We start from the raw sequence: 23,573 nt of genomic DNA on the forward strand, positions 1-23,573 counted from the left end.
GCATTTAGAAGGAAATGTCGGTCTCTGAACAGGCTTATCTCAAAACTCCATGAAAAGTTAATGTAGAGCCCAGATTCCAGAGTATACCAACTGTGTTGCACAGTTATAAGGAGAACATTAAATATTTATTTCTAAAAGTATAAATAAAAGCAATGGGACTTTGAACAAATTTGCTGCCCTGCTTAAGAGGTTCACTGTTAAGCCTTTTGAGACACCCATGAAGGACATTACATAAAGTATATCATATTCACATTCCTTTGTCAGCAGGAAGAGCTTTACATTAATTAGTACAATGCACAATCTTCTGGAAGAAGGATCCAGTTTAAAGTTTCTCCTCCGAAGTCTGGGCAACATCACTGGTACTTGTCTATTTAGAACAAAGGCATTTATCTCACCCTCAAAGGGCACAGCAGCTACATCTTTTATAATGGATAGGARCATTTTTTCTACAGTATCCAAAGCCATGCTCAAAATTCAGTGCTCTGTAAAGTTTGAAATCATCTTTCTCTTAGCCATCAACACAGCCTTACTTCCCATCCTACACAGACTCAAAAACTTTCCATAATCCAACTAATGRGAAGAAAAATGTCACTGTAATTAACACACAAAATGATGGTCTAATTAATCACTTAAGCGACAACATGACAAAGCTTTTGGGTTTTCACAGTCTTCTAGCAAAGACAAATTTTGGGCAACAAAAGGAGCTTTTCAGGTCATTCCACTTTTGGCCAGTCCGAAAATAAAACACATTTGAAAGAATGTTTTTCTATCCTAACACATTTGAAAGAATGTTTTTCTATCCTATCAAACAGGAGTCCAGTGTACTGCGGTCCCTTCAATGCATCAGTAATCTTTCTCTCAGGAGACCTGCTAAATAGCACCCAAGTTCTCATTTCCTGGATTCATGGCAGTATTGTCTCAAGTCCAGTTCCCAAACTGAAGCTTTAGGCAATGGTTATGTTGGTACTTCTCTTAACAGCAAGAAGAGTTTACAAAAATCATCCTATAGTATACTAGCACAAACAGGAGGACAACTGTTTAGAGTCCTGTGCAGTTACATAAGTTAACTGACGGCAATATATAATACATAATGTATAAAATGTATAAATAATTTTTAAAAAAGCTCTGTAGCATATTAGGCTAAAACTGGTGTAAACTATCAACAGTGCTAAGAGAGAATCTTCTTGTCCCTATTGCCCAAGTGCTTGCATCTACCCCTTCTGCATGCAATGCACCAGGTTAGCAAACTGACACAGGCTAAAACAAACTTTTTTTCTTGCTTCTTCCTTGTTGTATCCTAGGTCAGGTTCACAATTTCCCCTTCATTAAACGCAGCTCTGTACATGCAAGCTGTTGCTCACCTAAGGGAAAGATGCAGCAATGAATGGCAGGTAAAATCTCCTGTTCAACAACTGTGTCAGTTTACACTGGCTTCAAGGGATCATAGAAGTACAGTCTGAGGAAGCACACTGGAACAGTCTCTCCACCCAGAGTAACATTCTTCAACAAAATCCTTATTAGCATGAGATATTTTAATATGATACCCCTCCCAGATGAATTCCTCATGAGATCACTCTTACCTTCTTTCTGGTTGGCTTGGATAGCTGAGAAACAGCCAGTCACATGGGCACTTTTGACTACTGAACCTTCACAGTTAGCTTCCCTTGAAGGGAAGCAAAGAAAATCTGTCCTCAGAGCCAAGGCAAATGTTGCTAYCCAAGAGGCATTACCCCATCATATTCTAGATTTTCCTTCTAGCTACAAGAGTTATAAAAATTAAAGAATAAAAAATAAYAACCAAAGCTCACATTCTTGGATTCCCAAACAGGGGCTTTCTCCCAAATATACTGGCATTTCAGTCATTCTAATTCAGTCCAGTTGAACCTCTGATGTTTCTTACAGTCTCTAGTTAGACACGAAGACACTCAAATCCAAAGTATTTTGACCTTTTGGAAGAAAATCATGACTCATGAGAGGTCCCTTTTTTCTCCAGGCAGCATTTCAGTTTCACCTCAGTCTTGGCTACACCACCTTATATTTACTGACTGTTGTAGAGCCAGCCCCTGTGCTGATAGGATGAGACCACCTTCTCTGCCTTGACTGGGAAAAACACCTAAGAAACAAGCATTTTAGATTTGAAAGCTGGGAATTGTTTTCTCCTAATGAACAGTCTTATAAACAAGATACTGTGCTCTCACAGTTCGCTGGGAACTAAGCTCCAGATTTTGCTGTAATCTTCAAGTGAATTGCAGTTCTGCAGTCWTGCTAACCATCTATTATCCTTGCTTTCCGTTCAAGATAAGGTAGGTACTTCATTACCTTAATGAGCAGATGTACTTAATGAGCTGGTACTTTTGTCAATTTAGTCCTAGAGGAAGAATTAGGACAATAGGACATTTACATTTCTAGAGCAAAATCAAATTTTAGGCCCCCACACCAGTATAAGAAAATACAAAATATGTGTTACTGGATTTTGAAAGGCTTTTCTTATAAGTACATATCCCACTGCCCAGACCTTCAGAGGGAATAATAATTCTAGCTGCTGCTGTGAGCAACAGATTTCATTTAAAAAGAAAGAGCAGAGCAGCATTACTCTACATCATTTTTCAAGGCATAAAAGTGTTATTTAAGATCACAATGATTCTTACATTGTTTAGGTTATGAAGAAAGCAGCTTAATGTTCTCTATCTATTAAAGAATCTTGAAAACTAGGTTTTGAGACCACTGGAAATCAGAATCCCTTCTATTTACTCAAAGAATAAGAACAGCATGGGCAAAATTTTGACAAGTTATAAACAGCTGTTTCAAACTGTGCTTCAGTCTTGTTCCAGTAGGGCCAGATCTTGGGCCAAAAGAGGCTGGTTTCAGAGGCCTTTCATTTCTTGCTTCTTCGATGTGTTAGGACTATGAAAAACATCTATATAAGATTGAAATCTATCAATTAGGAATTAAACTCAGGCCGTATCAAAGAGAGAATTAAGATTGTTTTGGAAAACAGAAGGAAATAATATAGCCATTCAAGAAAAGAAACAAGCAGCCCTTTTAGGGTTTTGTGCTGCAACAATCATGAGATGTTTACAAAAATGCATCCTAGCTTTGCAGCATGTTTTAATGTATTATTGAGCTCATACATATCTTGCCTGTGCCTGGCAAGGGAATTCAAGACTAAAACATCTGCAAACCAGTCAGGAAAGAAACAACTTTGACTGATAAATATAGACTAYATCCACCTCCTATTTAAATCAAAACCCCTGCCAATGTTAACACATACTTCTCCACTATTTTTATGTTTCTGCAGAGATAGGTTATTTGGCAAGTAAAACAGGAGTTCCTTGCCTGGTGCCACACTTCAGACTAGACAGTTCAAATTCACCTCCATTTATCAAACAGGAGACCACAATCATCACCCTGGGGAACACCCTTCCTTTTCCTCCTCTATCAACTTTTCTCGCAAAGCTCCAGACCCTGAATTCATGAGCAAAGCTGAAATGTTGTGCCAAATATTAATTTCCAAAGCTGAACACAAAGAAAAATTAACTAGCAGCTTAACTAACTCTGTCTTTTAGGCCCAGAGCCTGCACCCATGAATCCAGTAAACAAGAGATCTGCAGCCACGAATTCCCCCCGTTCACAGAGCAGCCCCACATGGTACAGACTAGATGAAATCCAGGTAGCAATTCCTCAGTAACAGAAGCAACATTTCTCAGTAATCTTTGATAAGCAGCCTGGGGGATCCTAGCTAGCTTCTCAAGATCTTCAGATCTCAAAGAAGAAATGTTTCTCACAAAAGCAAGACAGACAACTGTTCACAAGTGGGTAAACTTTGCAGATAGATGCTCATCCTCAGAGAATCACACAAACCAAGATATTTGCTGAATTCAGGAAGACACTGCCAAGCAGCAGTCCTATGCTGCAAGAGAAGCTTTTCCTTCTGCCCAGTAAATAATCCTCTCCTGAACAGATAGCTCACCTCTATAGCCAATTCTTACAGAGCATTTAAAATACTGAAGTGGATCTTTCTGCAAGTTCCCTATCAGGCCAACCTGTCAACTTGTTCACATGAGAGGAGATGAAAGCAGCTGATACAGTCACGGGCATCGGAAGGAAGCTAAGAAAGACAGTTAAGCCAGACTGCCATCCATCCTGGGAACAGATCACTTCCACTTTGAGTTCATCTCTGCCCCCAATCCAACAGGCTCTGCCTACTTTGTGGATGAGATTTTGRAGAGAAACAGACTGCTGCAGTATGGCTTTCAAGTATATTGAAGAGGGACATGGCCAAAGGATATGAAGAGGGTATGAAGAGTAGCCATTCCTACCTCATCTCAGACAGACACATTCCTTTGCCTTACAAACATGTTTGCTCACAACCAGCCTCAGCTCTATAAACCCTAAGCCACCACTAAAATATAGAAGAATTAATCCTCCTAAAAAGCCAAAAAAAGAAAGGAAGAAGTCCATTAAGCCAACACACAAAGAGAAAACAGGCTTGACACTGCCGGGTCAGCTCCCAGGCAGCAGTGACTGAAATGACAGTTATTGGCAAAAAGAGAGAAGTGACCTGAGATGTACCTGACCAGCTGAACCATGCTGCTGTGGTTAGTGGAACTGGTCTGTATAAATGTCACTCAACCAACAAATTTGCTTTCTGGATTTGGGCCAGTCACAGAGATAACATTTAATTATGYCACTACATGAATGAGAAAGAATGAAAAAAAATTATTGCAGAATGAAACTGGCTAGTGCTCTGTAGGAGAAACATACCAAGATGAATCAGCTAGTAAACAAAGAGCAGTAACAGAAAGCTTAAAAGGCTGTTTCCTAAAAAAAATAGATAATCTAAAAGAAATTAAATGTTAAGTTACGTAAGTAGSAAGAGAAATGTTAAAAACTAATAAAAATACTTCAAGCATAGATGGGGTCCCATGAAAAAGTGAAACAATCCATCTTGAGATTGTGATGCTTAATTCTTTTTCTTTTTTTTTTTTCCTTCTAARTAGTTGTGGGTCACAAGAGCCTATAAGTGAGGTCCTGCTCATTGAACCCACCTGCTTGCTTAGTTCAGATGCCAGCTAATGCCAGAACCTGTTTGTGTCAAAAATTTGTTGCGGCTGGCCACTCCAAAGTTTTCCTACCAAAATATTGCAAGGTCAAATGAGAAACAAGTAGTAGCAGCAAAAGAACTCTGAGTAACCAGCTCCACTACACCACTGTGGTATTTAAGGAACTGTTTCRTCATGCCAAGGTCCCTATGTAACCAAAAAGCACAGAAAAAAAATATGAAAAGAAAAACAGTCTATTAACTTTGCTCCTTCAAYGGTCACTAAAAAAAGATCTGAAACTAAATCACAATCCTTATCTTTCAGATAGCTTTTAAGCTTCATAATTTTTTTGTTCAGGCAACAATTGAAAAGTGAGGTGAAATAATTCTGCAGATAATCTGAATGAATAAAGCTTTMATGTTTTCTTACAAGACAGCATTTCAGAGACAACTTGATCCTCAATCTTGGCAAAATTGGGTTGGAATTTCAAAGTACCAATTTTAAAAAAAATGCAACAAAACCCAGAAGAAAGTCATAAAYGTATTTTAATTTGTTGAGTGGCTTGTACTAGGCTGTGATCTGAGTTCAGTCAGGCTGATTAGCAGTGACAGCATGTCAGAGGTCATTACCATTAAACATACCTCAGTGAACAACTTCATGGAGTTGTTATTCTACCGCTAACAGCTTTCACAATTGGGTTTAAGAATCAATAGCAAACAAACTCAGGATTAAACCAGGCTAACCTGAATGTCTGAGCACCCTCTGCCGGACAGTACTGAAGAGCCCAAGTCAAGCAATTTTGCACCATCTATTAATCTTGGCTTTTACACATTCATGCAGCACAACCGTGCCACAGACAACTATTACGAAAAGCAGGAATAACCAAGTAGCCTTAAACAATAGTTGTGGTTAATCCCATAAAGAAGTTGCAAACAAGCAAGCTGCTTGATTTTTTTCAACTGGGAAGCTACCAGTTTAGATTAGCCCATTGTCAAAAGCCATTTGTTGGTGCGTATTTGGGTGTGGTGCCTAGAGATATGCATATGTGTGTATGTGTATATTTCTAAAACATACCTCCATACATCACTATATCTGCATAAACAGAGATTTTATATATATGTGTGTGTGTATATATATGTGTATATATATATATATATATATATATATAAAAAAAAAATACACACACACACACACACACACACTTCCTTGGCTGTTTACTTTTGTAATAGACTGGCTTGCCCCTGCTTTTTCACTCTTACTCATGTAAGGAGGATATATTTTTTTAACCACTCTCACCGAATGTATTCCATAGGTATTTACTCTATATGGAAGCACATATATAAAAGCAGGCCATTTTTTTATGTATCCTAAACAAATACTACAGTCATCCGATACAACACGACTCGGTCAGCAGCATTTAGGTCTTCTCTCCCCAAGAGAGAATGCCAAACTCCCGACTATAAAGTAGAATCATGCTGAAAGTGCTAAAGTACTATGTGGACTGCTTGCAGCTGCTTTCTTAAAAAAAAAAACACTCTGTATGGAGCCTCCTCCTCTATCAGGCCTTCAATAAATATAGTTTTACAGAGTGTTGGGAATTTAACATGCATTATAGCTTCAGAACAGTGATGCTACATATCCTACAACTGAGCACAGTCCAATCTGGCTTTCTTTCACCTAGAGTAAAATTGTAAATGTTCCTTCAGAGTCCTCCCACCTAGACTGGCAGCAAACATAACCATTTTATATACATCCATGTGATGCTTTAAGTGCTCCTCCCAAATCCCCAATCTCTACTTTACAACCCCAAAAGCAGCCTTGGGAGAAGTAGCGCCTCCTACACAAAGAAAGAMTATCGTAGAGGGTGGCTCATGCAGAACAAAAGTAGCTGCAAGATGGAAGAGTGAATGAAAGCATTCAAACGAGGACTGCAGTGTGTGCCACAACAGCACATAAAACAYGCTTCAGAAAAATCCATTACCTAGTTTCATACTACAAACTTACTCTTTGTTTTTTTAAAAATGTTTCAATGAGAAAAATAAAATTACTTCAAAAATGATGATGTGACTGAATTTCGGATAATGGGGAAATTCAGTCTATTAATCTTTGGGTTAATCTATTTATTCACCTTGAAAAAAAAATTACTGATCACGGGAAACGTTGTTAAGAGAACACAGTGATTCAGCTGCCACCTTCCTCACTGAGTAAGCAATCAGAAGATGCCCCTTTGAACTCYGTGTTAATAAAACTCTCATTAAATGCAAACCTGGACAATGTTATTTTAAAGATGTTTAAAATGATATTTAAAAAATTACTAGTTGCAAAAGTTGCTTATTTCCTCATATGCGAGAAGGTGAATTTTCAAACCACGAACTGCTAGATCTTATATCAACCAATCAGTGCTGCAATCAGATCTGGTATCCCTCATACCTCAATTATTTATGCATARTGTACAGACAAATCCATGCATCAGCACTGCAATCATCATCATGGGATAGGATAGTAGTAGAGAAYCACAAATTCCAGCAGGGAGTGAAGGATTTCAGCTGGGTAAGACTATTACTATTCTGCCTTCTTCAAGTTTCCATTTTAAGTTGTAAAGAATTTGTGAATTGTCTCTAAGGAGGAGARGTGTGGAGGGTGAGTAGGAATACAAATCTCTCTCAATACTTAAGTATTTTTTTTTAATGGAAAGAATATTCATGGTTGTCCTTCTTTTCCCTGGAGTAAAGRCTAGAAAATTCAGTTAAGTTGCAGTACCAACATAAATCTATTAGACTACATGCCRGGGAATATTGTTGCAGTAAAGAGGACAGGTCATATCACAGTAAGATACACAATGGAAATGGAATCTCCCTTTCCAGAGTAGTTGAGATTGGAAGGGATCTCTGGAGAGCTTCTAGTCCAATACCTCTGCTCAAGCAGGGTCACCTAGAGCACATTGCACAGGATCATAGCCAGGCAGCTTTTGAATATCTCCAGAGGAGACTCCACAACCGCTCTGCGCAACCWGTTCCAGTGCTCTCGTCACCCTCACAGSAAAGAAGTTTTTCCTYGCGTTCAGTCRGAACTTCTTGTGCTTGTTTTTGCCCATTCCCTCTCCTGTCGCTTGGCACCACTGAAAAGAGTCTGGCCCCATCCTCKCTTAAACCCTCCCTTCAGAYRCGTACACACRTTGATCAAATCCCCCTTCAGCCTTCTCTTCTCCAGGCTGGAGGRCCCAGCTCTCACAGCCTTTCCTCAGAGCACAGATGCTCTAGTCCCCTAATCTTCTTTGTTGCCTATGCTGGACTCCCTCCAGTAGTGCCATGTCTCTCTTGCAGTGCGGAGGCCAGAACTGGACACAGTACTCCAGACGTGGCCTCACTGCGGCTGAGCAGAGGGGGAGCACAACCTCCCTTGACCTGCTGGGAGCACTCTTTCTAATGCACCCCCGAATACTGCTGGCCTTCTCGGCTACAAGGGCACGTTGCTGGCTCRTTGTYAACATCTTGTCCACCAGGACTCCCAGGTCCTTCTCCTAATAATAAATTAGATGAGCTCTCAAACCCAGCACTGCAGGGTCAAAYAGGCCTCAGTTTTGAGTCTCCTCAACGGCTACTCCTTTAACACAAAGGCAATGCACCCTTGAGAAGCTGCAAACAACTCACCTCTTCTAGCAAAAATACACATAAGATTGTACCTTAGGATTTAAAAAGCTTGTTGAAAAGCTTGTTAAACCCCACCAGATATGCACACACAGATATAGGTGCCTTACATTTGTAATAGTTGCCACTATTGCCCTTTGATAAGAAAATGACAAGTTTTTTTTTAAATAGCTGCTATGAGATGGAAATATAAACAAAAGTGTGACTGACACCAATACAGCAAAAGAGATAATCCTTCCTGAGAAAAGYGTTTCAAGAATGTTGAAGCTGAAGGAAAAACCCAACGTAACACGATTTCTCYGATCTCACTCCCCTCATGGCAGAGRCATTCAAGTAAGAAACAGTATGCTAAGACAACTCTGTGGGGGAAAAAAGGCACAATCAACAGGCAACCCAGGCAGTGGGGAGCTTAGACAGGTTCATAYTGATGTCCTTACCAACACATACAGCAAATATGTCAATGCATGACATTGTAAGACTTATTTTGTGTCTCTAAYGAAGCCATCAGCCTGACAGTCCTAAAAGATTTATCCTCTCCCCATTTCTCTTGGGGGATTTGCGCTTACACAGAATCATGTAGGTGCTACAAAACACCAGAGAGCAGCAAATACGTGTGCACAGCTCCATTTTACGTTACTAGTCCAAGCCCAGAAGGTAATGTGTCACCTTAGCATCAACCCTTCCTACAGTCATTGCAGAAATGCGACAGCCAACAGAACAGGACAAAAGGGTCTTTCCTAACAGACTGCAGAAAGCCTGAGAAGGCTGGGAACATTCCTGGAGGAATCATCTCTTCTCATTTTCTGCTGCACGATCTGAAACTTCCAAATGTCTAAATTCAAAGTCTTAAGGCAAGAAAGTGCTATTATATCATCACAGGCCCCTGACTTCATCCAATTTCCTGTTCTGAGACCAATGATTTCATCTTTCGAAAGCATATCCTCCCKAAAAACATCTAGCCCTAATTAGCACTATAGTATGATGCTTCAATCATTTTCATCATTAGCAGAAGTACAGTACCTTCGAATCTGGCCATCCTACAAACTGGCTGCTCTGAATTCTACTGGACTGAAGAACCCTTCAGATGTAATATTTTCATCACAATAAGAAAACAAACAAGGAGATGAAATATTCCCTCTCCTCTTCAGAGATGAGGAATAAGTCAAATAGACCAAGTTCTCTAAAGTTTAATCTCTCTCCAGGCCTTGAATCATCTCTAATGTACACCTTCTTTAATTTCACTGAGTAAAAAGCAGTCATTCATGAAAATTGCTAAGCCTAGTGAAAGACCAGATGGAAGTTCAATATCCACGAGCAGCTARGTAGAGAAGGCAAAAACTATCAGAAGTCTAGAACAGAAACATGCTGAGTTTTCACCGGTTCCAGATAGCACTATGCAGTGAACACGTCTGATGCAGCCAGTCCTGGGAACAGTATCTTGGCACCAGTTGTTTGGTTTATCTCATCTCAGTTGCATACTGATCTTTATAAAAACAGCTGTTAAGCCAATAAGGGAAAGCAAAACCTCACTTTTGTAAATCAGAGGTAAGTACAAACCCTTGGTGACCAGTTGCCACTATCTTTCCAGTTCTCTTCTATCCAGCTCTACCTAGATATACAGATAATTCCCAGGGCAGACACTTTGTGTCACTTTAAATGACGTTACTTTGCCAACAGCTATCTGTTCTGCTGCTTCATGCAGGGAGCATTATCTGCCCACAAGCATTCATTTATATCTGTTTACGAAAAATAAAAATAAGGATAGGAACAAAATAAATCTTCTGGAACCATACGCAAGGTTATAAAGCCTGCAGACCTACTAAGGGAACCTTTAAGGTGGTTTATAGACACATAAAATGTATATTGACTTGAAAGACGCCCTCAGAGAGTTTACTGCACACAGAGTCTTTTGTAGGGAGGAAAACAACGAGCCCAAGCAGCATACACAGTAGTAAGGTACCTGCTGTTTCATCGAAAGTCATCACTCCTCTCAGCAAGAGCACCGATGAAGTGACTAGGGTAGCGATGGACAGACTTTATCGGTACAAATACTCATATCTTTTATGGTCTGTCTACCAGTCAGAGCTAAATAGTAAATTCTCTCATTTGACACATTTCTTCCATTTTGCAATCAAACTGAATCAGATTCATGATCCCAGGACTCCATCCTCAACCTCTGTCAGTCCAAACACCATGAAAAAATCCAGTCCAAATATATATTATATTTTCTCAAAAAAAAAAAAAAAAAAAGGTATTCTCTAGCCTTGTAATCAGAGCATAACTTCCACCCTTGAACAGAAGGGAGAGTCTTAAAAGAATACTGAAATGTCTTTAAATAATCAGTTTTAAGCATGCATAAAAATCTTGCAATGCTAAAAGAGGCCTGGAATATGCTTATTACTGCTGGCTTATAGTCCCCTTCATAGCTTCACAGAATTGCAATAGAATCACGCAACAGAGAAAGAAATCCATTAGGCTCACAATTGCCCTGGCAGTACARCATTGTTCCCTACAGTACAACTTCTCTAAAGGATGCTGTGAGGATTAATTCATTACAGCTTGTGCCATGCTTTGAAAGCACTCAGTCTACAGAAGAACTAAGAATTAGTAGAAAAAGGACAATCTAACCCTAGTGACCCAATCTTTATCCTCAGTTGGCCCTGTTCAGAGCAGCAATTTCAGCTAACAAAGCAAAACAAATTCAAAACCCAACTCAATACAACAAATGTGAAAGCATCTTAAGAATGTAGTCACATAGGACATAAGAATCTCCAAACTGGTTATTAGCTTCTGCTCCTTACCTAATATTGACTAATGCATGGGTCACCTTGCTTGCAGGCTCTTTCCATTGACCAGCATTGGTAGAAAGCCTTAGAACTGAAAGAAAAAAARAAAGTTAACAGTGCTGGCACTAAATGGGCAATACATTTTTTTAATACGAAATGTCAAAGATCTACTTTGACGGGATGGCAGCCAGAGACTCATGTGGAAAAAAGAAAAGCAGTCTTCGAGATTTGTGAACCATAGCAGAAGTTCCCTTCAAAGCCTAAGAAATTCAAGGTGTGCAGGACAAAACGACTGGGAGAAAGCAAGCAGAGGGGAGGGAAAAGAATCAAAAGAAATTAGTTCCTCTTAAATAATTTCACCATTCCATGTTAAAGTGGCTTTTCCTCAGAAACAGGACTAGAGTTCCAGTCTACATCACTTTTTATTCCACACATTACTTCTCTCTTCCAGCTCCTACTTACACAAAGTTCCATTTGAGCTGGACTACAGCCCATGATTTACATCCAATACAGTAGTGTTCGACTTTCTACCTTCTCTTTTACCTGGAATTGCAGAGAAAGATTACACACCAGCTTAGAGAAAAAAGCTCCCTGTCAGAACCGGTATGTCACTCTGTTGCACAGATGGTCTCTGACAGACTGGGGAACAGTTCTGAAAACATTCTGCAACAGGAAGAACTTCTACTGAATCCAATTCTTTGCTGCCAGAGTCCCCAAAATATTTATTTAGGTCAGAATCTGTAGTGTTTCTAGAGTGCCAGTTACCTGCATAGCTTCTGGTAAGTATCAAAACAGTAACAGAGTCCAGAGCAAATGTYTGGATTTTTTTCATACTGCCTGAATAGGAGGCAATTCATGATCTTTTATAAGTTCGTATATTCAGGGGGTTCTGGGGTTRCATTCTAGAAGAAAGGTTCATCTTGCACTTACAGGTGAAGAAAAGGCATTTCATCCCAATTCAGGGTCATCTAGAAACACTGATGCCACAAGTGAATCCATAGCACAGTGGCTGCACACTCATACCTATTATTACATGAAAGAAGCTTTCAGTTCTGCAGACCTGCTTAAAGCTCAGATTCAGGACCAGAAAACAAAAATCAAGGCAACAAGACTTCATTCCCACTCCCAAAATAGAAAGCTTCACCCATATCCCTTAACAGTAAAATTAAAGAATAAAGAAGCTTTGCATTTTGCGCTAACAAATGTCCCAAGATAAAGACAGAAGGGTGATGGTAGCTTAAGTGACAYGCTCTGACAAGGTCAAGGGAAGTTGTTAGGACATCTGGCAAAGCTGTGGCAGGCATCAGCCACAGACAGTGATTCCTTCTCATTTTCTAGTGTTCCCTTCATCTGGCATTTGCAGAAGGTGAAAAATAAGGTCAACGCAGAGTAACATTGTTTTGTCAAAGGATASATACCAACCATACTTTAATATCTTATGTAATTAATTCAGAGAGAGTTTCTGTTCAGGCATCTACACTGTTAATTTAAAGGGTTTGCTCTATGTAGCAGGATAACATATTCATGTGATAAATAACTTGCTTCAACAGGTCAGATGCACCTACTGCAGCCCAACTGAGTAAGTATCCGAGTATGTTATTCTTCCATTCCACTTTCCTTCAGCTTTTATTGGGGAGGGGACTGAAAAATTGCTGACTAGTAGAAGTACCTCATCTTACTAGCCACAATTCTTGGGAGTAGGGAAGAGGTTAGCAAAAAATCTCATCCGCTCTACAGACAAAATAGGTCAACTAACCACTTGCACAAGAGATGACGAAAACCACAGAAAAATTATACTAGAAGTGYTCATTTTTGCTTGTAACTGGAAAGCATATTTAGCCCCTTTTATTATGGTGAAGATAATTCTTCTCTATGTCAGCAGAGTCCTGCAGCCAGCTCCCTCCCCCCTGCACTTTAACTCCCCTTACATGCTTATATTACTCCTTTTGTTCATCGGGTGATCATGCTGAGAAGAGAGGAGGGAGTCTGGGGAAAAAAGGTCCTTCTGGAACAAAGCAAACAAAGAACACAGCTATGTTCTTTTCTTCACAGCTTCAAGCATGCAGGCACTACACCAGACCTGCTGCAGCTACCCTCAGCGGCAGGCTCCTGCGTATACACTGCCTGATTATGCCTCTCTCCATYCTTTGCTTCTTTGTTCCTCTTCTTCCTGCTGGGTTTCACTTGGTGGCATTCCAGCGTGCTTCTTCATTTGAAGGATGGCAGCCTCTTCATGTTTTGCCAGCAGGCACATTCTTCAGTCCAGTAATTTGCTCGTCATCAGAAGCAGGTCTGTGGGGGCTGTTTTCTTGGTTTGTTTTAGCAATAAGTGCGCTAAGTGTGATTTGTCTAGCACAGCCAGCTTCTTGTCAAATTTCTCAAATTTTTCCAAGTTCTTGCTCATGATGTGTGCTTCCCAGTCCTGCATGGTTCTGCAACTTGCACTTGCCCCCTCACTTGAGGCTGCTGAATGTGATAGATGCAAACTATACATTGACTTAACTACACAAAGATACATGAAATACAAACTCCCACATAACTAGTTGCACCGATAAATATTTATTTCCAGTCACAGCCAGTGGCTGTTTTAGAGGTAACAGGCGCATTSCTTTGATAAAAAGCCTGGTTTCAGACTGAACAAAATGCATCCCTTCAAGTTTACCCCTTTCTCAATTCTTAACTTATCTAACATACTGAAACAAAACTTGTCCATTCWCTGAGACGCACACCATCAGCAGGCAGACAGGAAGCACCTCACACAGGAAAAGAACTTTCTCACACATCCCTCAAACCTCCACATGTAGTCTGCAGTATTCCTGATCCCAGGAAGCACTCACCCATAGAATAAAGGTTGTCAAAATTCTGATGCATCCGAATGATTTCATAATACAGCTCATCATAGCTGCTGGGAGTGGGGAGAAAGGTGTCTCCATAAGTGATGAACATGTTGAACAGGTTCACAACCTATATGTAGAARTAAAATTAAGTTGCAACAAGTATATTTACATAAAGCCTAATCAATAGAAATAAACAGTACAAACTGTCCAGAACCTTCAAAGAAATGAGCTCTTGGTTCCATTATACATTATATTACTTCATTGCTTCATCTATTATCTTATCAGTTCAGAAGAGATAGATAAGAAGCTTAAATACTGCCATAATTGGCGCCAGAAAAAATTTGTGTTTTGTGTACATAAGACCCCTACAACAAGAAGTAGGGTTATCAAATCTGAAAAATTAAACTAAGCCTCTCCTCATATAAGCATGTTTATTTCAATGAGCAAACCCTACACTGACTCCAAGCACTCCTTTTCCCAAACATCTTCCTAGCAAAAATAATCGGTCATATTCTTCAGCTCCTCTGCCTTATTCTGATATCTCTTTAGAAGGCCAGAAATACAGGATTCTTTCCTAAGGTTCAATTAAGATGAATTAAGTTGCTTAGAGTATTTGCTTTCACTATACTCACCATCAGGGCAAGGGTGAAGATGTTGTGTTTGGCCAGTAGCACAGTCTCATTAGACATGAGGAACTTCAACAAGTTGATCAAAGCTAAGGAAAAAAAAAGTATATATATACACACACACACACACACACACACACACTAAATAAAAGCAAAGCCATTCTCAGAAAGGCCCTTAGATATAGATGTTCATTCATTACTTTGATATCAACCAACCTCAATGCCAGCTGCTGACCTCTCAGAAGTATATTGGTTTACATGTGGTTTATCRGCTAAAATACTGGGCTGGGCCAGTAAGTGACAGTTATTTTCACGTCCCAGTTTTTTTCTCCTTCACTGACTTCCCAAACCTGCTCAGGCTCAAGGTGAGTCATTTGTTAACTTGGTGAGTATTTTTCTACCTGCCAGATCCTCAAGTGAGCTTCAGGATTGGAAAAACACACCTGTCTCTTCATACATCAGCAACATGATGCACACAGAATCAGCCCCAAACTGTCACTCCTCTTGTTACACAAAGTTGAAACAAAACAAAACAGACAGCATGGCTTTGCTGCAGCTCTGCTATCTCAGTGCTGCTGTGATGGTACATAGTGTGTGATACAGAACTTTATTGTGTCAGTTATCTAGGGCTGTGCAGCAAAGACAACAGATCTGGTTCAGACTTGTCTTAAAGCAAAACAAAGCCTCTCACAACCACCCAGTATCAGACAACGATAGTGGTAATTAAAATGGTTGGCTAAAAGAGCTTTAATTACACCAACTTTGTGTTCTATACACTTGGAAAACGTGTGGAAATTTCTTAACATTGTTGCTTGCAGAAATTTCAAAGAGAAAGCTATTTTCTTCTGCATGATACCTGCTCAGGACTCAAAGCTGACGCCTGCCTAGAAGAGATTCTTAACACACTTTCTGCTCTGAAGCCAGTGGGTTTCATGACTTAAGACATCTGAATTAGGTGGCCTGCAAAGTCAAACTGGAAAGCTATAAAGGCATCTTTAAAAGGTTCTTAATYACCTTTTAATTGGTAACAGTATCTAAGAGAAATGTCAGGCAGGCCTTTAATTCTTCTAGGCCCAACTTCAGTTTGTTAAATCTGTTATTTCACATGCACACACCCTAATCTGCAGCAGCATTTCCATGAAACCTGCTGCTGCTCACAGCCCAAGTTAGTCAGGAAAGAACATCAAAAAAGGAGACAATAGTTCAACAACCCTGGGTCAGTAAGTCACCCAAGCAGCTATCACCCACTACCAAACAGCAGATCTGAAATACGTCATTTGAGAAGGGAAAAAGAGGTCCACAGATTTTTGAAGTTTATATACGATTTTAAATTTCTAAGCCTACATAGTAGGCTAAGGACACCTTATCACTGGCACCTCCATATGCTATCACTATTTATGCAAYCGTTCCACACTACACAGTAACCTATAAGAAAACCAGCTTCAGTTTGGGAGAACACTGTAGAGGAGAGAGAGTAGACCAGTCAACTTTGCCCAAACATACAGGCTATGAAATGTGGGCAGATAAAGTACAGGGAACAGAAACATCAGGGTTCCTCCACCCCCCCCAAATTCCAGAGTATCTAGAAAAGGCAAAAATGAAAACGCTACAGCAAGAYGACAGATGTGATGAGATTGGCAAGGTCTGGAATCAAACAACTTAGAAACCTTGAATACAGTCCTGAAATCACTGCCTTTTAATGCCAGTAGTTCTCTAGTACCAGAAGTTTACATACGTCCCAAAAAAGGGAAGCTCACAGGCCTTATGAGGCTGTTTATTCACTACAGAAAGAGAATTTGCTTCAGTTTATCCTAATGTACCAGCTGGAGGCTTGGAGCTGAACTGCAAATCAAAATGAACAAAGTTGTGTGTGTGTGGGGGGGGGGGGGTGTTGTTTGTTTTCTGCAAACTCCTGACATGCAGTCATTTCCCCTTTCAAACAATTTCAGGATTTAACAACTGACAGTAGSCTCCCCTCCATGACAGCAGCCCACTAAATAGAAATATTAATCCATTTTCAGCCCAGCCACAGAAGTCCCGATGCCATCACCACCTCATCTTTAAACTCAGATGCCTGGGACCACAAGCAGAGCCCAGATTCCACAATAATCCAGCTCCACAAATACTCCTGTCAGATATTCTTCTGGTAAAACAGTCATTTCAAAACAAAGAAGTAGCAGGTACAGATGGGCTCTCCACTGGAGCAGAGAACCAGCTAAGAACAGGTTTCCTAGGTAACCAAACCTCCACAGCAAAAACTACGGCCTCCCGCAGTCAGTGCTTTGAACCAAAGGCAGCTGCCTYGCATCTCCGTCACAGCAGCTTATTGGCCATTTTTCTTCTTAATAGTTATGAGCATGTTTTACCTCCTGCCCAGCCAGAACAGTCCATATAGTCACATCYTCTGCCCAAGCATTGCTGTTCAACTATTAGCAGTTAGGGTTTCTGAAAGCAGAGCCTGGGATTTACTAAAAAAAGTGGYGGAAAGCCTCGAGCTTTTGCATCATCACCTCTCACTTTTCCATCAGAAGCTGCTGAAAGGCTTTTGGCAGAGAGTGGTGGCGTAGCCTGAAGAGAAGTCACCGAACATCCAGACACAGTGAACAAGAACACTGCCGGTGGTAGAAAGACTTTTTTTTAAAAAAGGAGAAATATAAATACTAGTAATATTAGTAAAAGTTTACTAGTTAGTATTCACTAACTGACAGCAGCAAATATCCTATAATTGTCTGTTCTAGTGTTTCTCAGACACCTCCCTGAAGCACATGCATTGCTCTACTTTGATGACAATACTTGAAAAAACTAACCARTTCTCTGGTCTACCCTGACAACAGCTCCTAGGTCTGTTCCACCTGTGGTAATGGATTTGCTCATGTTTAATTTTCCTTTCCAGTTAGAAAAAAGACAAGATTAGTGCTGCTTGAAATCAGTCTTTATGTTTGAACTGCACTATGTAACAGCCCACTCACAGTCAACCTATGTTGTTACTCCCTAAGAACTAGAAGGGCAAGGGACACTTCACAGGAAAAAAGGAGCCCAGGGCTGTGCACAGAGCTAATTGGAAGACAAACCGCCAAGTTTACAATCACTGTATGTACTGCACAAATAAATTCACCTGACACCTTGGGAACCTCACGTTTCTATGACAGTTGCAGCAACCCTAACTAGGGGATGCACTACATGTATGCAGAGAGTACAAGCAATCTTTTCCTACACCAACACTTTTTGCATCAATGTCTCTGCACAAGAGACTCAAAGGAGGGAACAGGAACACCGTGGAGTACAAGTCCTTAAACCTATGGCTGTCTGTGCCTCAGCAGTTAGCTTGCAAAGACAGATGCTGCACTGAAACYGAGCAGAGCTGTGCTCTGGAATTTACACAATTAACAAATTTTAAATCCAGCTTCAGATACACACTGCCCTTCAGTGCCATTGCACAGAAAAAATAAACTCTTAGAGCAAAGGTTCAACTGCCTGAACACCCATCCATTCCTGAGCTCCAACAGGGCAATATTACTACTCCTGAGCAATCTGAAGCTAAACCAGATGTGTCACTTTTTCCTGCTGCAATAAATTGTTCTTCTCTCATATCCCATCTGCAGGCTGCCCTCTCCCACACTAGCCAGGAAATTACCCATGTCTGCTCCCAATAGAGCAGCAGCTTGGTTTCTCAGCTGCACAGACAGACAGAACTAYGGTCCCTGTTTGGGCTCAGCCATGTTATCCAAATTTGTTCTTCAGGATTTAAGTGATGGACAGTGTGGGCAAGAGATCTATTTCAATACAAACTGGAAAAATGCACCATTTTTGCAATGCTCTCTAGCATCTTTTTCTCCCCTAAAGATACCCATCTTCCCCATTCCTTACCAGAATACAATACACTCACTACACTAAATCTCAAAGCACCTATAATTTCACAACACAGGAGCATCACTAGAGTTCTCTAGCAACAAAAGCAGGAGGGTGTAACTAAACTAGCAGCAATCAGTATCTGCATGCAAGCTTTTCATTTTGAGTCCTGAGCTGAGCACACCAGCTATGTTTCCCAAAACAACAAGCAGAGAAGACAACCTTGAGCACCTACAGTTACACCCACAAAAAAGAATAAAAGAATAAATTAATAAAAACCCACACCCAAGAACTAAAGAACTAAATTTGARCGGACACTTAAAATGAGCATGAAGCCATACAATTCACTGTATGTGAAAGTGTCTAGATCAATTTTCAGGCAATTTTCTCTCCCAAGGATTATTATAGTGAAAGGATGAAAAATGGAATCATCAGCTTTTACAAATACCTTCCCTCTTCCTTTATTTTTATTTATTTATTTTTAACTGCAGTGACTGCATTTGAAGACTTTAACTTCTCCACGACGTAGCTGCTTTCAAGGACAGACACTTTCCCTTATCACTGTTGGTCTGYCTACTAAGGAGCAAAAATACTCCTGCTCAGTCAGTCACTTGCCACTCTTCTGCAGGCCAATCCTTTAAGGAGGCTGTGAGCAGCAAGCTGTTTCTCCTAGCTGTTTCTCCTCTCTTTCACTGGGAAGGAAGTAATTCCCATTTCTGGACCGATGCCCTACATCCCCTCCCTACCCTATTCCTCTTCTCATAGCAGACTTTTACTTCCCCCTTCTGCGTAAAACAGTTCTACCCTCTACGTAAGCATCATTTCAAATARAAGTAAACTAAGTCTCAGCACATTTTGGATGGTCTCAGTGTTCATCATTTGGATCACTGATGACCAGGGGTGAGGAGTAGGGAAAGAGGGAGAAATAGTACAGTCCTTTAGGCAAGTCCCAATGTAGCGCAGACTCTGCCAAGAGCATTAAAGGCTCTGATGGGCTATTGTATAACAGAGCAGAAAAGAACAGCCCTGAGACACATATAGCTGACATCCATGRTAGGATGAGCACAGTCTGGAGGCCTCTATCACTGTCTCTGCTGTGTTCAGAGGTCAAARAGTCTTCTAATGGAGCATATAATGGCCCTCAAAGGAGCAAGGTTAAAAAAAAAGAAAAAGAAAAAAGAAAAAAGTGAGGGCTCCCCAGAAGTTACAATGTAATGTCAATTAATAGGAATACTGTGCTCTACTAATATCCTTCAATCTTCTAGTCAGAGCTCTTGAAACTTTTGGGGCACACCAGGAGGAATAGCAATTTCCCCATTTCCTCCCTAAGTTACCATAACACTAACAGCCTCCAGCACTCTGAGTATACTCAAGGCCTTGTCCTGCTTTCATTATTTCAACTTGCCTCCTTAGGATGATCCCCATCTACACAGCAATATAGGGCAGCCGGGCAAAACTCCCTTGCTGTAGAAAAATCCTCTGCCTCCAAGTGACTCAGCAGCACAGTAAGCGTTTTGAACCTCTTTATATATATATATATAWWRTRYAYATRTRTAWWWTTWYACAYATATATATATATATTTTTTTTCATGTATGTATGCCTGTGTGTTCACATACACATATTCAAGAGGGAGAATGGTAAAGTCTATACCACTAACAGGACTATGGCAGGAATTAGCGCACTAGATCACAACTGAGGACAAACTTGGTTAAATTCTTTAGAAGGCAGCACTTTAGTCTTCTTGTGCTTCAGTTTCTCTAGTATAAAAGAGAAGAAACAGTACTGCTCTGTCTGCAACACCACTGAAAGCATGAATACATGAGCTGGCTTCAGACTTCAGCAACACAGCAGTCTGTCATCATAGGTAGGTAACTTCCTGAAGGCAGGAAAGCAACCCCGTAACAAGTAGCCATGTGCCTACTTTTTCTCGTCCTGGAAGGGACAGCCCAGGCTTTGGGAAGCATGCATCGTGCAGGCAGCCGATTGCCATTTCTGAACACAGCTATGGCCCTTTGCCTCCAAGGAGCTCAATGGCACTAACACCGCTCCACTCAGTGGAGCTAACAACAGCACTAGTTATACCAGGTCAGATGGAAGGCCTACTTAAGCACAATATCCCATCTCTAACAGTGGCCAACATCAAAYGCCTGTTGAAGACTAATAGGCCAAGCACACTGGTGCAGCCTCAGAATGCTCATCCAGATTGCAAAATTCAGAACGATYCCCTGACACATTAGGGAAACTAAACATCAGAGCAGGAAATCACACTATACATCAAGACTAGAACTATGGACCCAGTCCAGTATCCAGTACTGTTGATCACAAGGGCAAACCCAGGATAACACAAATACTTTCTAAATTCCTGTATGGTGCATTTTTAGGATGTTCTCTCTGGTAAAAGAGCTAATGGCTTTTAGGTTTCTTACATTTTCTTCTTTACAAGATTTGTATCAGTACACTTCAAGTATCTCTGTGTTCTTACAGTAAAGTTGTCTCAGTTGAAACAGATAATATAGAAAGGTTAACAAAAAATTGGCCAACCAATAGAGAATGGCAGCAGACAGCCAATATTTAAAGATTTTCCTGGTGTACCTAAAACAAACACACAGTTCACTGTCTGAGTTAAATGGACACTTGCAGTTTTCCTTTCCAACTTTGTGTATTTTTCGCTTGTAACTGAGTTCTGTAAGATGGTACCATTCCTTTTGGCAACACAGTGGGCTACCAGAACTACAAATTAAATGAATAAATGGATATTACCCACAGAATACATCACAAAACTCCAGCCAAGATTTATTTTATTGCCTCAGGAGCCCATGAATTTTGTACCTCACTGATGTTTTGATTTCCCTGCATTCCTAAACTCAGTGAAATAGCTTACAGAGCTAACTAATAGTTGCACTCTTACCAATAGCTGCAACTATTACCCAAGCTTGTGCCAGCATAGCACCACATGTCCAGCCAACCACTAGATTTCCTATGAGTGAAGAAAATCCGTACCTCCAGCAGTTGCCTGCTCCCACTACCTATTCCACAGCATGGAGGTTGCATCCTTTAGCTTGTGAACAGCTATAGTCTTCATAATAGATTTCAGCACTATTCTGGTATTGCTCCTGTGTTACTGCTCCATAAACCTCCCTAGAGTCAACAAGTGCAAGCACTAGTGAACCTGGTGGGTGTCATACTACACAGCTGGTCACTATTACCTATTTTCTTTAAATTTCAAAGACAAGGAACAAAGATAGAGCTTTCTGATCACCTGTCTACATGTAAATGTGAGGTGCGTTGCCACAGATTAGGCARGAACATTGTGTAAAACGGAAGCTGATCACAATTCTAAAATGGATTTACTGAGTCACTTAGAAATAAATACAACTTCCAGAACTTCAGCTTCCCCATTCTGGAAAATGGGAAATGATGCAGTTCACTGAAATGCTCCAGAGCTCACAAAGTAACACTTTAAATCGTATCAATGCTAGTAAGCATCAAAAAAAAAAGAAAAATAGCAGGGAGGGGGAAGAAAATAGGATTCAACTTATACAAGCTTACAAGCTCTTTTTGTTAAAAAAAAAAACTTACAAATTCACAAGCTCAGGTGCTCTGTCACCAAAAGCTCTGCAGAAACTGCCAGATCTCCCCTCAGGAGCTGATCAAGTAAAACAGCCCATCAATCAGAAACACCAGAAGCCTGCATCCAAATCGAGCACACGGGCCACAAAATGCTGTGCACACACACCAGAGGCCAGCGTCCAGCAAACACCTTTTCCACAGGCCCAGAGCTAAGCACATCTGCCCCCAGTGAATTAATGTAAGACCTGTGAAATCTCATCTACATCCTTCTTAGTAAAGAAAGGAACCATAAGCATAGCTGAAATAGGCAATACATCATTCGAAGAAGAAAACAACCTTCCCTCTTTCAAACATACAATAAATTAAGAAACACTGAAAACAAATACCCAGGATACATCTAGCTAGACACTAGTGCTCACACTCTCCCAAAACCAAAGCAAGGTCCCAGGGAGAAAGAGGCATTCACGTGAGGGGGTTACAAATCCTCTGAGGGTTAAAAATGCTGACTAACTCCCTCCCCAAATCACTCAGTCACCTACTGAACTACTGCCATTTTCTACTACTCTGCCACTGGGCACAGCAGAGATAACCCGTCCTTCCCATTTCCAGCCTCACTCCCCAGTTAAGYGGCACTGCTCTTGAGAAGCCAGCACCATCTCACACTCAAGAACCACTGGTGGGACACCAAGTCTCCAGCGACATATGGCAGGTGCCTGGCAGCCCTCAGCCACATGGAGATTCTCATGTGCAACTCAAACGCTGGACCAACCCCTCACTACCAACAGGCACACAAAACAGCAAAAGCCCCAGATAAAATCTGCATTAGTCAGAGTATGTTCAGTTAAAGGTGCTAAGACTCCAGCATTTGTTCTATAGTTTTCTTTATAGTTTACAGGCAGCTGAATTATATCAGAAAAGGTTTTTACTGGAAAGTATTTGAAAGATCAAATCTCACATAATGATTTCTTTTTCTTCACAAAATGGTACACTTTAAAGTGGAACCATTTAATGTAGAGGAAGACAGACTTTCTTTGTACCAACCAACACATTAAAGCACTTCACACTCAACACACAAGCTCCTGTTCCTTCTACTCCATCCCTGCACATAATCCTCTATTATTTACCTTTGAAAGCACTGACTGTGTTGAAGAAGCCCTTCTTTTATGCCTGCAACATCTTTCACAGCCTAAAAGCATTTCTTCAGTACTATATCCT

The 23,573-nt window shown here is 40.6% G+C and overlaps 1 protein-coding gene across 2 annotated transcripts in view; it reads right to left on the reverse strand.

Annotated features, from left to right (window-relative positions):
* ARMH3 (armadillo like helical domain containing 3) overlaps nt 1-23,573 on the reverse strand; it is a 133,802-nt gene that overhangs the window by 60,394 nt on the left and 49,835 nt on the right. For both annotated transcript variants that reach the window (XM_085306399.1, XM_085306398.1), the window contains exons 21-23: nt 14,945-15,027; nt 14,313-14,439; nt 11,491-11,566 (exon numbers count right to left, since the gene is read on the reverse strand). In XM_085306399.1, coding sequence (XP_085162525.1) covers nt 11,491-11,566; nt 14,313-14,439; nt 14,945-15,027 — 286 coding nt within the window. The remainder of the gene's footprint in view (nt 1-11,490; nt 11,567-14,312; nt 14,440-14,944; nt 15,028-23,573) is intronic.

The sequence above is a fragment of the Rhea americana genome, unplaced genomic scaffold (assembly GCF_003343005.1).
Source record: "Rhea americana isolate MKP2758 unplaced genomic scaffold, rheAme1 scaffold_24, whole genome shotgun sequence".
NCBI classification, from domain to species: Eukaryota; Metazoa; Chordata; class Aves; order Rheiformes; family Rheidae; genus Rhea; species Rhea americana.